The following is a 13,906-nucleotide window of genomic DNA, read 5'->3' on the forward strand; positions in this document are numbered from 1 at the left end:
TTACAATAGATTGATTTCCAGCTCTCTGACCAGATGCTCAGACTGATTTCAGGCAATTTTTGCCAATTTGCAAATTGATTTCAATCCAGGATCATTTCACCATCATTACACAGTGCTTTACCACCAACACAGTTCAGAAAATATGGATTTTTAAGTTTGTTAACTGAAGCTTGAAAGAAAGAAAGAAAAACACGGACTGATGTTAAAGTTGTTTCTTCATAAAAGGAGTCCACTACAATACATCTGCTTTTTGCTTAAAATATGTCCCACCCACAGATGGTTGTTTCTTTTTTTTTTAAAAAAATATTGCTCAGGCTCCTTCTCGGTGCAGATGGTTTGCATTACTAAACTCCTTGAGTCATTTTGTATGGGATATCTTCTTTGTGCTTCTTCTGATGCAAGACATGAGGCAGTTTTTCCTAATAAAAATGTCCACATCTAATACAGCAAGAAAGCAAATTATCTCACGGACAGCTGCTTACATCAAAGTGTATCATACTTTTTTTAAAAAAAAAATGTGTTCTTTTACACAACTGAATCTAGGTGTTTTGGGATGAAGTTTTTTGGAAGTGAATAGGTGTCTCTACTTTTTTTTAAAAAAAATCCTTCACATATTTCTTTAAGTATTTATATTGGAGCAAATTTCCATCTTTTAATGCTTTTTAATGTGAATAATGTGAACTAGCTTAAACCTGATTAATTTGAGGGTTCTACTCTAAGATTTTATATTCTTGAAATCTTCGTTTTAACTTCAGAGAATTCAGTCCCAGAATATATCAACCACAGAATGGCGTGGCTACTTCTGAGTAACAGAGCTTGGAAAGTTACTTTTAGGAAGCATGGTTAAAATCACATGCTGAAACCATCCAAAACAGAGGTGGAAGCATGATGCTCTGGCAGCCACTGCATAGTTACAGATAACATCAGCTTGTCATTATATTCTTAAAAGTAACTTTCCACCTCCTGTTAGTTCCAAATGAAACTATTATAGAGCACCTTTGGTATGGATTTCATTTAAGCATTTAGATAAATGTGCCTAAAAAGTCAGGTCTCTTATAGATTACAATGAGGCCTATATGGTTTTATATAATATACGACAATCCTGGTCAAGATATTAAGAACCCCCCCCCCCTTTTCCAACTGTATTAACCCCATGCCACTGAATTAAAATGTACAGGACTAATACTGCTTTGGATGTTACCATCTTCTAAGGTTAGATGAACTTTTACTACGAATACTGATTAGTTTTAATTTGATTTATTATTAGGGATGACTATGACCTCTGCAGGAAAATTAACAAGTCCAGATATAGGGATATAGGAAGATCCTAAGGGTGAGCAATGCATTGTACTCCAAATGCTATTGCACTTTGGAGCGGAAGGCTTCACAAGTGGCAAAAGTGGGGTATGGCCCATAGGTTGTAGTTCCCTCCCTTATCTAACACTCACTAGTAGGTCCCCAGAAAGTTTTTTCCAGATATATTTTGTAATGCCAAAGTTTGAAGCTCAGCCCTTGGACATGTGAAACATGTACTCTATTGCTATGCCATGGCTCTCTGTTGAATGTTCTTTAGTTCACTCAGTTTTGTGAGGTTTGAGATGATTTTGTTTCTATTTTATCGTGAGATTAACTAATGCTAGTATATGCATAGTGTGTATTTTGTTGTATAAATTGGTATGTTGTTAGGATATATTATTATGGGTTTCTTGTAAGCCACTTTGGAAGCTCTTGTGGCTGAAAACCACCCATGTAAAAACCCTAAGTTATTTTTTTTAAGAAAATCTTTTTAGTCTTCTGTATTTTGGACAGAGTTTACAAACACAGTGGACAGATTACTACTGTGGACTTCACTAGAGTTAAATCTCAAAAAAGGGTGGGAAATGTTCCAAAATATTCTTATGTCCGACTATAAAACCAGGATCCATTGGGAAGAAATTGTTTTTGGCTAAAGTAATATTTTACTTGACTACTAAGCTAAAAAGAATTAGGATTCACTAGAGGTTTCTCTTTCATTCTTTTATTTAATTCTTCCTTTTGATACACATACTTTTAAAATATTATGTGTAATTAAGTTTGCACTCTTCTGAAATTTTGAATCTTTAGAATTTTAGCTATTAGAGTGCAGCCATGGATCTTTGAAAATGAGGAAAATCTGTTGATATTATGAGCAAAGGAGGAAAACAAAAAGAAGCTGAAGAATCCAAGGTTGGTGAAGTAGCTCCCATTGTCTGGATTATACCAGGTGAATTATAACATCTAAAGCCATCCTGGTTGCACTCTGTTTCCCCAGCCATAGAGCTCTCTGTCTAGGAAAAATAATTTGGACACCCTCCATATTGGCCTTCAGGCAGTAAAGAAAAACCTTTCTTTTTCAAAGAGTTTTTACTCAATTTAGATTTTCAGCTGAAGTCTCTTATTACTTTCTTGATTGTTTTCATTCAATATCTGGCAACATTGAGGGTATGCTTTTCATTTTGTTTACATATGGTATTTTATTGCCCTTAATTGCAAACTGTTCAGGGAGCCTTAATGTGGAGCAATATATAAATTTAATTATACATGCATACATACAAACAAACACACACATACACAAGGGGGGGAGAGAGAGAGACAGCAGAGTGTACTTGCTTTAGTTTGGACTAGGGAGATTAGTGTACTCTTTTTAAAGTGCCTTATCCTCAATGGGATAGACGTGTTCATGTTCAAATTTACAAATGGTATTCACCCATGGCTGGGCACATGCACCCCATATACAATCCTGATGCCAGCAGCCAAATATACAACCCAGACTTATTCTCTGCCTTTTTAAAAACAAGATTTTCCTGTTCTTAAAAATCCTCAGAATAAGCCCGGCTAGCATCCGGGCTGTATACCATGGTGAATTCGATAAAACCCTTTTGTAAATTTAAACACACCTCTATCACATCAGAGACAAGGTGCTTTTAAAAGGGTGTGCTAATCTCCTAGGGCTCCACGCAGCTATAATTCAAATCCCTGCTCGGCCATGAAACTTCCTGGGTGACCATGGGCAAGACACACTCTCATAGCCTCAGAGTAAGGCAATGGTAAACCTCTTTAGAATACTGCCACTGAAACCCTATTATTATTATTATTATTATTATTATTATTATTATTATTATTATTATTATTATTATTCCCCACTCTATGATAGGGTCACTGTAAGTCAGAGTCAACTTGAAGGAACAACAAATAGTTGGAATGCTTCAGTATCATATATGAGCCATAATACCATCTGGAATTCACAGATTTCTAGATTCAGAAAATGTACACATTCCCACTGATGTTGCACAGGAAAGTACAGTGGACCCTTGTTATACACTGGGGTTTGATTCCAAGATCCCCCATGGATAACAAAATCCGTGGATGCTCAAGTCCTATTAAATATAATGACATAGCAAAATGGTGTCCCTTATATAAAATGTAAAATCATATATGGAAATTTATACTTTTTTTTTAAACGTTTTCAAATTGTGGATGCTTGAATCCATGTATAAAAAATCTGTGGATAAGAAGGGCCGACTGTATAAGAAGTACAATCACAAACAATTCAGTTTATCTATGCTGCTAAAAATCAGAAACCACTGCCTTCTTTCTAACATAGGAAGTTGCCTTATCCTGACTTGGCTCATCTAGCCCAGGTTTGTCAAGTCTAACTGCTGCTTTCCAGTTCTCCAGGATTTCACACAGGACTCTTTCTTAGCCTTACCTAGAAATGGTGGTTAATGAATCTGAGACTCTCTGAATTGATGCAAACATATGCTCTATTATTGAGTTACAGACCTTTAACTTGTACTAGCAAATGTTTGAAACTAGAAATGGGGGTAGTGGGATAGACATTACCATTGCATTTTGTTTGGGAATGTCTTTGAGATGAACCTTTTACCACTGTGACCTGATGAGGAAATAAAGATGTCGATAAGTTTTACTTTACAGAGGGCAGCCTCTTTATTTGAATAACTATCAGAAGACAGTCCTCTATGTAAAGGAATCCTCTGCTTGAAGGGCTAGTCAATCCAAATCACAAGAAGGATTTTAATTGCTTTTTAACTGTGCATTAACATGTAATAGGAGATCTGGACAGCAGATTAAGCAGACCCATGTGTTCCCTGGTCACAATATTCTCCCACAGATCACAAGTCTTCCCCACCATTGTTGTTGTTAGCTGTTCTTGAGTCGATTTCGACTGATGGTGACCTTGTAGATGAGATAGGGAAGTATCCCTATCTTCCACTGCTCTGCTCAGGTCTTGCAGGCCCATGGCCATAATCCCTTGATTGAGTCCATAATCCCTTGATTTTGGTCTTCTACCCTCTATCTTTCCTAGCATTGTTGTTTTTTCTAGTGATCCATGCCTTCTCATTATGTGGCCAAAGTATGCTAGCCTCAGCTTGATCATCTTGGCTTCCAAGGAGACCTTATCTGATCTTTTCAAGAGCACATTTGTTTGTCTTCTTGGCTTTCCATAGTATCCTAAGTACTCTTCACCAGACCACATCTCAAATGAGTTGATTTTCTTTCTGTCTGCTTCCTTCACTTTACAACTCTCACATCCATACATGATAATGGGGAATACAATGGTCAGAACGATTCTGACTTCAGTGATCAGTCGTATGTCTTTACTCTTCAGGATCTTTTTTAGTTCTTTCATAGCTGCCCTTCTCAGTCCTTGTCTTCTTATTTTTTGACTGCAGACACCATTCTGGTCAGTATTTGATCCTAGATACAGGAATTCTTTAAGGACTTTATCGCACCGGTCTTCAGGGCCATTCTGAGAATGGCCCGGCAGGAAACGGAACGAGTGAGGGACGGATTTTACCGCACACTCCAGTCCCTCACTCATTCCGTTCCCCCTCTCTTCTGTTCCCATTCCGTTCCAGAGGGAACGCTTTTTGAGAACTGTTCTGAACAGTTCTCAAAAATTTTCCCCTCTGGAACCGATTGAGAATGGAAGAGAGGGGGAACGGAATGAATGAGGGACTAGTGTGTGCGGTAAAATCCGTCCCCCGCTCATTCCGTACTCGTTCCTGCTCCTTCCTTTCCATCCTCAGAACGGACCCAGAAGGAACAGTGCGATAAACTTCTATCTGTTTCCACACTGTCTAGATTAAATTTCTTCTGTAGTCAGTATTTTTGTTTTCTTTATGTTCAACATTAAACTGCCTTTGCACTTCCATCTTTAACTTTCCTTATTAACTGTTCCAAGTCTGTGCTGTTTTCTGGCAATATAATGCTATCATCTGCATATCTTAGGTTGTTGTGCTCCTATGTCAAGGTGTGGTCTTCAAGGCTGCTTTGCAGCTCTCCTCCTGTCCCCAGATACCACAGATTCCCTTTTTTTTCTGGCCAAAAGAAGTGAACTGCCTCTCCTGTAATATTTAATACTTTTTAGATGAACTTTTTCAAGAAGAAAAAAAGTTATTCACAAGGCTTTTATTTTCTTAACCTAAACTATAAATATATCTATATCTAGCCATAACTGATTTTAAAATGTTCATTTTCCACCAAAGAAAGGTTTTAGTCACAAGCAGCTGTAAGCACAGATGCAAGGAAAATGCTGTCTACTTTGCTGACGGCGTTTGCTCTTTTATATATATAATTATTAAGGCAGATGCCTTTTCTGACAAAGATCTATTGCTTTGCTGGATGTGAAAACACCAGTGTCTAGTTTGCATCTAAGAGGCCTAATTCACTCTTATGCTCCTCTTCCAACTACCACCAATACAGCACCCCTCCTTCACATTTCCTGGCTCTGTTGGTAGTGACATTGAAATGCAAATCTTTACATGAGTGGCTCCAAAACAGGCCAACTCCCAGAGCAAAGGGGTAGGACTTCAGCCCTGCACATTATAGTAAATATGTAACATGTGTCTTAGAAGTACAAAGGTTGAGTAAATGAGAACTTCCCCTGCTCCAAGGCAAGGGGGCAAAGGGACATGGTTGAAGGATGACGTCATCTCTTTTTACTGTATGAACATCTGTTCTACAGACTCTCAAGCACTGCTGCTATCTAGATATCTTAGCTGGATTTTGCCTTTCTTGGAGTTCTTTTCTGTCCCTATCCATCCATACAATTAACAGACTCTTAACATGTTAGGAATGGTTGTAATTATAAACTGTGCTTTGTTTTTTTAAATTTTAAGTGCATTCTTTAAAGAATACTTGCTTTTTTCAACAGTTGAATACAGGGCTGGGAAAGAAGTATAACGATTTAGGAATAGTATGTTGGATTGCAACCAAATGAGAACTACCAGACCCAGAAACACTCACAGATCAAGTTAAGTTTACAAAAAATTATTTAGAATAAGAGTAACAAAGGCAAAGTGAAAGAAGATAGATAATAGAGCATCAACTATACCAAGGTACTGCAACTACTGTCAGAGTTAGAAACTAACAATGGAGGGTCCCTGGGAATCTAATCTAAAGCCTAATTTTCAAAAATCTTGTGTTCCAGACACAACATCCTTGGGAGTTAGAATACTGAATATGAAAACCAACTATGGGGTGAAACAGACTGCCCCAAAAGGCTCTGCACTGGCCCTTTGAGCATCAGATCAGTGACATGATAACCACATGCCATGGCCTCAATCTGACATTTTTCCACTGCAGCAGCAGCTCTTCCATGTTTCTGTGGCACAATGCATGTAAATGTCACAGTGCAGAAATGCTGTGATGCCACCCACTGTACAGTCAGTAAGGAGGCATGATGCTGGCTTGGGGGCAGCGTAAGGGCATGCACTGTGCGTATGCCATGCTCCCATGCCACCCTGAAGCCAGCGTTTCTTGCGCGTCTATTTTCCCCCTATTTTAATGATATCATTTTAATCATGCCAAAATCTAATAAATGTGTTGGAATCTATATAATGACTGATTGGTTCCAGTAAGACTCCTCACATGCACCCAGAATTTTACAATTGAAAATATCTACATTCTAGCTAGTAGTTCTGCAAGGATTGTAATGACTTATAGCAAAGCTCTGGTCACTACTTTTGCTTTGCTGCAATGGCACAGCAAATATACCTTCACCAAAATTCATTCTCAACCTTTGGCATATTTTTTCTCTTATGAACAATTCAAAATATTGAAAAGACAGAAGCTGTGAAAATATCTACAGCCATCTGATCAGATGTAACATTTTTCTTATATGGATTATTGACCTTTTAATCAGAGACTTGTCAATATAGGTTAGTCAAGGTTTATGCCACTAAAATATACTTTTTTTGACTACATCCCAGAATCTGGCTGGGAGATTCTGGAAGTTGTAGTCCATAAAAGTACTTTCTATTCTGCTTCTATGATTTTTCCAATACATTGGAGAAATCACAAAATTTCTCACAAAAATTTCTCACAAAAATGATTCTCACAGGCTCATAAATTTATGTACAGTATATCTCTGTCCCTGCAAAATGAAGTTCTATTGATTGACACTGATCAGCATCAGATTTCAGGAAAGTTACTCTTTTGGATTACAACTCCCAGAATCTCTCTACCCCATCAATCTGGGATAATATCACCTAGAATTTGGCAGCTATAGTTCAAAAATATAATTTTCGAAGCTCATTATATACAGTAAAGCAACTTTCAAACCATAGATGACTCTCACAGGGTCATAAATTCAAACATATCTTTGTTCCTGAAACAAGAGAACAGAAGTCTTGCATTCCTTGTACTTCAGAAAGTAGGGGCAGGGTTTACAGAAGTGTTGATAAGCATGCATGTTAACCAAAGAACAATTTGTCATAAAATAACACATTGCCCCCATATGAAGATCATTCCTGTCTCTGTGGAATCAAAGTAGTCAAAACTTTGCTTCATGTCTTTTTTTAAAATGTAATTTTTATGGAGTGAAATGTAGCAGTTCACTTGGCCCTTTTATGAAGAAACGCCCTGGAAGTTCACTGGAATGGTAGCTAGGATATTTTTTGCCTAACACAAATCAGAAAGTAACAGAGCTACTTAGCTAGCTAGCTAAATAAATAAATAAATAAATGTTTATTGGTGGCTAATTTCCTCTTCTTTGCTTTAGATTCCATAAGAAGATTCTTTTACCTTAATCTCAATTTGCATTTCATGTTTTAATGTTTTGTATCATGGTGTATTAATAAATATATGTATGTTTTAATGATAATTGTTTTTACTGTTGCTTGTTTGGTTTAATAGACCTTTGACTGCAAAATAAATGAACTGAAATAAATAACAGATTGGACCACTGAGCAAACTGAACATTGAGTTCAAGATCATTTTCATGCATGCTATTCGCCTGTGATATTTTCTTGCAAACTATTCGCAGTGGCACCCAGTGCTCACATAGCAGTTTAGGTACCATGTTTGGCACCTAAACAAGTTATTTCCATTCACTGGATGGCTAAGGCATGGATATCAAGTGTTAGGCCTTATGTTTCTGTCTGGGAGAGGTAGTGGAGGTAAAAGATGGGGGAGGGAAAGTGGAAATGGTATGCAGGTACAAGGGAGAAAATTCAACATCTAGGTCCTAATTCAAGGAAACTAGAGCTTGTAGCTAGCCCTGTTTCTACCAAATCATTGCATGATGTGTGCACTTCTTCTAACCCAGGATGGGAATATTTGACGCTCCAGATGTTTTGGACTACAATCTTATAATCTTTCGTTGTCAGCCACATTTACTTAGACTTCAGGATGTTTAAGTAAAAAACACATGGAAGTCCCAAAGTCCTCCACCTTAAACAGTAATCTAGGACAGCTACAGGAATTTCTCTGGGACTCCACAGCAAGTGGTGGGTCAGTCAAGTTATGTGATCTAACCCAGGAAAACTCTAGTCTAGGCAGTTGTTGGACAGCTGATAAAAAGGGTGTTCTTAAAGATGAGAAATCAGATACTAGAGAGGAAAGCTTGACATATCAAGTGAAATATACCTGTAGACCATTGTACTATCAACCACCATGAGTCCCATGTTGAGAGAAAGTAGTGAATGAATTTCAAATTACCTATTTTGTTTAGTGTGCCAAGCCTCAGACATCAACCTTTTGATGACACGTAAGGAAACAAAAACTGTGTTTGCTTAAAAACATCCAATGTGCTTACGTTTAAAGCAGTAGGCATCAAATCTGCTGTCTGGAAAAGGAAATCCTGTTTGATTCTCATAACGATACAGGGTTCGCACTCCAAGTAAACCTCCACCACACTGGATTCTTGCCACAGCAACAGGATAACGCACACTTCCATCAGCCAGCCAGCCATAGTCACATTGGTCAAAGCCTTCTCTCCAGGCAGCATGCAGATCACCAGCAGTAGCCAGAACTGCATCTCGTTCTTCACACTGACGTGCAGCTTCTTCAAATGTTAGCTTGTTGGGAGATGTTAAATGGAAGACATCACCTATAAGGATGGAAACAAATTGTGTATTTACTTCTTTGCAAGCACCAAAGCACGCAACACTTTTTTCTTAAAATGGCTCAAATGGAAAATTCAGCTTTCAGCATTGTTATAACAATGAAATTATGTTGTTGTTGTACTTTGTTACTGTTTCAATTTCTCAATTTTTATGCAAACTACCTTGAGCAGTGGTTTTCTAAATTTTACCTGTGTAATCCCCTTTACATCTACCTATGGAATCCTGAAATATGTAGTTTGTTATGGCACTAGACGCCCTGACAGACAAGGCTAAATAACTTGCAAAACTTCAAATCCCAGAATTGCATATCAGTGAGCCAAGGCAGTTAAAGAAATGTTAAACTGCAATAATTCTGCAGTGCTGGTTCAGCAGATCTTGTTACTTTCACTCACATACTTGCTTATTCTCTTATACAGAGAAACATTCATTCTCAGAAGATGGGTTGGCTGTGGGGGTTGGGAGAAGTGATGGCTCAAGATGGGACATGCCAGAGGCTATGATCCAGTAAGGCCCGGTACACACAAGCTAAAAGCAACATGGCACAGCCAATACTAGGGTTCAGGAGCACGCAGCAACCGCACACTCCCAAACCCTAGTACGCCGGCATCTTCTAGGTACTATCCTAAACAGGAGAGTAAATTTTACTTTCTACAAAATAATGGCAACTAACTGTTGTATTAGATCTTGGAACTATAATTGAATGTCCATATCAACCGCATTTAAAATGTTATTTTCCAAGCTTTGCAAATGCCAAGATAGCCACACCTTGCTTCAGTGTCTGAGCTGGGGATTTGCTTATCTCAAGGGACATCATGGATAACAAGGAAAGGGGTTAGATAAGTGTTTATGAACCTAATGCCAATGATTCTAGGCTTCCCTGTCAGAACACCTGGCTTTCCAGTGCACACAATTTGCACCTCAGATAACAGGATATTATTTACTCATATGGAAAAAGCACAGTACAACCTTACAAAAAAAAAAACCATAAAAAGCCCCCCCCAAAAAACCAGTTCTATATTTACATTGCCATTCCATTGAGTATTTTGAAAAGATTTATGCAAATAGAAAAGTGTTTAATTATGTTAATGTGTCAAGTTCTGACACATCAGCCAAGAGATTACACAATACCATGTTGACATTCCTAATTTTTTTTAAAAAAAATGAGACCAACAGCATTGCAATTTAATATCAAATGTCAAAACAGGCAATCTGCTTTGCAAGGAAACGACAAATCCATGTATCAAGGCTGATCTGATCTGTTCCTCAAGTGCTGCAACCAGAACAGGTGACAAGCATGTGCCATATCACAATACACAGCTGCTGGGCTGCATTCTATTTGATATGTCATAATCTGTTCAAGGCTAAATTAAGTCATAATGAAACAGCAACTTATGCCCAAACAGACATGTCAAAATAAAGCTGCTTCAGGTCACTTTGGAGGTGTGCTGTTTAAATTACACACGCATCTTAAGAGGCCAGAAGCTGCACCAAAACTGCACTCCAGTCCTTAGGATTGGAGTGTGGCTTTGGAGTGGCTTCCGACCTCTTAGGATGCATGCATCATTTAAACAACACACTTCTAAAGTGACCCGAAGCAGCTTTATTCTGGCTTGTCTGTTCAGGCCCTTAATAGCATAATTCTATGTACGTCTACTCAGAAGTAAGACCCGTTAAATTCAGTAGAGTTTACTGACTGAGATTGCAACCAACATGAGGGAAAATGGTTGCTTCTGAACTTTACATCTTCCAAATGCAGATGGAGGGGCCACAGAACTGAGTGTTTGTCTAGGGCTGGGAGGGAAGAGAATCCCTGAATAAAGACACTATCTTGAACTGTGCCTTGGCATTTATACTCCAAATGCTTAGACCCATGATAATTTTAATTCTGACATCCAAATATGTAGCCAGATTAGGGCAGTATTTATATCACTTTTATCCATTTTGTAATATTAACTGAGAAACACTATTTTGACCTTCAAAACAACTTCCCCCAAATTTATATTAGCTGTTATAAAATCTGATCAAAAGCGTTAAAAGTGCAGTCTCCAAGACCAGTTCTCATTCTGGTCATGGTAATATCACAGCCACATTTAAGTGGTGGATTAGCCCCAGCATATAATCTGTGGCTTTGAATTATATATCTGCATGAGCCAACATTTCCCAAACAAAAGCAGCTTTAATATATTTTTTCCCCACATGTTCCAGAAAGACACAGAGAAAATCCATCTGGCAAGCTTGTGAGTTACGTAGCCTTGAACATTAGAGCAATGAAGAAATATTTAGAAAAAAGAGGGGGATGGGATCCTGAGTTAAAAGTGATGTGCAGTGTTTTGATAGCTGGAATCCACACTAGAGAGTAACACAGCAAAATGATCAAGGCAAACACCCAGGCCAAGAGCAAGAGGGAAAGGAGGCTTAGCTCTGGCCATACCCTGCAATAAATAACAGGGGTGACATGGAAACCATGACAATCTTTGGATTACAGACAGCAATGTGATTTCTGTTTGTTTTGGCACAGGTTTTGGGTTGATTGCCTCAGCCCAAAAGTCAAAGCATGCTAAGAATCTCCAGATTGTCCCGCTCTGTGTATTTGCGCTGCTCAATTTAAAATGCACCTGACTAAGCTTCTTTTTATTACTATTAAATTCAGCATGATACAGTTGGCAGCCAAACTTCCTAGCTGTAAAGGGGACAAGGAGGATTCTCTACTAAATCTCATGCCAAAAAGTTTGAACTTGGGAGACATTATCAGTGAATATTGTTTCCTCTGTTCAACTCACATATTTTGCTGCACATGAAAGAAGGCAAAGGATATTTATTGTATTTCACTGCAAAATTTATCTTTTGCCCTAACATGAGTGTCATATCAAATAAAACATGAAACATCATCATCAACTATTATTCTAACTAAAAAATTAAAACAATTAAAAAAAACACCTTTAAGGACAGAGACCAGAATTCGATAGAACCATCTCCTACTGGCCTGTCATTCAAGCTTAAAGATAATGTGTTACAAATAATTTTGTTAATTGCAAAGATAACATAGATGCCCCTCCCCCTTTCCCTCTTTTGTCCTCAGATTACTTCAGTTGCTATAAATTCATTCCATAATGCAAAAATAGTTGGTTCTCAATTAACACAGCAGAGGGAAGGGGGAGAAAAGAGAAGGACATTTCCTTTCCCAGTAGCATCATCTAAAAGCAAACTCCTGCAGTTGCTCCTAGCTTGTGTGTTCTTCCTCATTAATAACTTTTGCCAACTTGAGCCCATGCTGACTTTTTTTGACCATATGTGTCCCAGTGAAATTTTGGAAGATATGAAACATTTTAAGTAAATGGAGAACGCTATAGGGCCGGTACACACCAGCAGCAAAACACTGCCCCTCTTTGCTGCACAGCATTGCTGCAGCAACCAAACCACGGGGCAACACTGCATAGCAGTGGTGAGGGAAATGACGCAGGTGCCCCCTGTGCCAAATCCCTTACTTAACCCGACGACGGCCTGCTGTGATGCGTTTAACAACTTCTTTGCAGACAAAATCTCTCAGATAAGAGCCAACCTAGATGCCACCGTTGAAACAGAGTCGACAGGTGAGGCGTCCAGTGACTCCGCCGATGTAGTCATACTGGATCAGTTCCAATCTGTGAGTACTGATGATGTGGACAAGCTGCTTGGTAAGGTGAGGAAGACAACTTGCCCTCTCGACCCTTGCCCATCATGGCTGGCCGTCCAGGGGGGGGATGCATTGATGAGCTTCCTTACGGATATCATTGGTGCATCCTTCAGGGAAGGACATATTCCATCTTGTTTAAAGGAAGCGGCGGTTAGGCCACTCCTGAAAAAACCTTCCCTAGACCCCCTGGATATGAGAAATTATAGGCCGGTGTCATTGCTGCCATTTTTGAGCAAGGTGATCGAGAGGGCGGTTGCCCTTCAGCTCCAAGCTGTCTTGGATGAAACCGATTATCTAGACCCATTTCAAACCGGCTTTAGGACAGGCTTTGGGGTTGAGACTGCCATGGTTGCCTTGACCGACGATCTGCGTCTGAGCATTGACAGGGGGAGTGTGACCCTGTTGGTGCTCTTAGACCTCTCAGCGGCTTTCGATACTATAGATCACGGCATCCTCTTAGACCGCCTGAGGGGGTTAGGTATCGGGGGCACTGCTTTGCAGTGGTTCCGGTCCTTCCTCTCGGGCAGGTCTCAGAGGGTGCTACTCGGGGACTGTAGCTCCAGTAAGAGGTACCTCACTTGTGGGGTTCCTCAGGGGGCTATTTTGTCCCCGATGTTATTTAACATCTATATGAAGCCGCTGGGTGAGATAATACGGAGTCATGGTGCTGGGTGTTATCAGTACACTGATGACACCCAAATCTATTTCTCCGTGTCTCGTTCGTCGGCCTCGAATTCTGATGGCATCTCTTCTCTCAATGAATGTCTTCAGGCAGTAATGGGCTGGATGAGGAAAAACAGATTGAAACTGAATCCAGACAAGACGGAGGTGCTCATGGTAGCGT

The 13,906-nt window shown here is 39.2% G+C and overlaps 1 protein-coding gene across 1 annotated transcript in view; it reads right to left on the bottom strand.

Annotated features, from left to right (window-relative positions):
* The window catches only part of LOC149323872 (versican core protein-like), a 179,607-nt gene that overhangs the window by 99,318 nt on the left and 66,383 nt on the right, over positions 1 to 13,906 (bottom strand). Inside the window, exon 6 of the mRNA XM_089493620.1 lies at positions 9,080 to 9,373. Within this exon, the coding sequence (XP_089349746.1) occupies positions 9,080 to 9,373 (294 nt within the window). The remainder of the gene's footprint in view (positions 1 to 9,079; positions 9,374 to 13,906) is intronic.

The sequence above is a fragment of the Sceloporus occidentalis genome, unplaced genomic scaffold, assembly GCF_023333645.1.
Source record: "Sceloporus occidentalis isolate IW3139 unplaced genomic scaffold, rSceOcc1.0.p SCAF_1, whole genome shotgun sequence".
NCBI classification, from domain to species: Eukaryota; Metazoa; Chordata; class Lepidosauria; order Squamata; family Phrynosomatidae; genus Sceloporus; species Sceloporus occidentalis.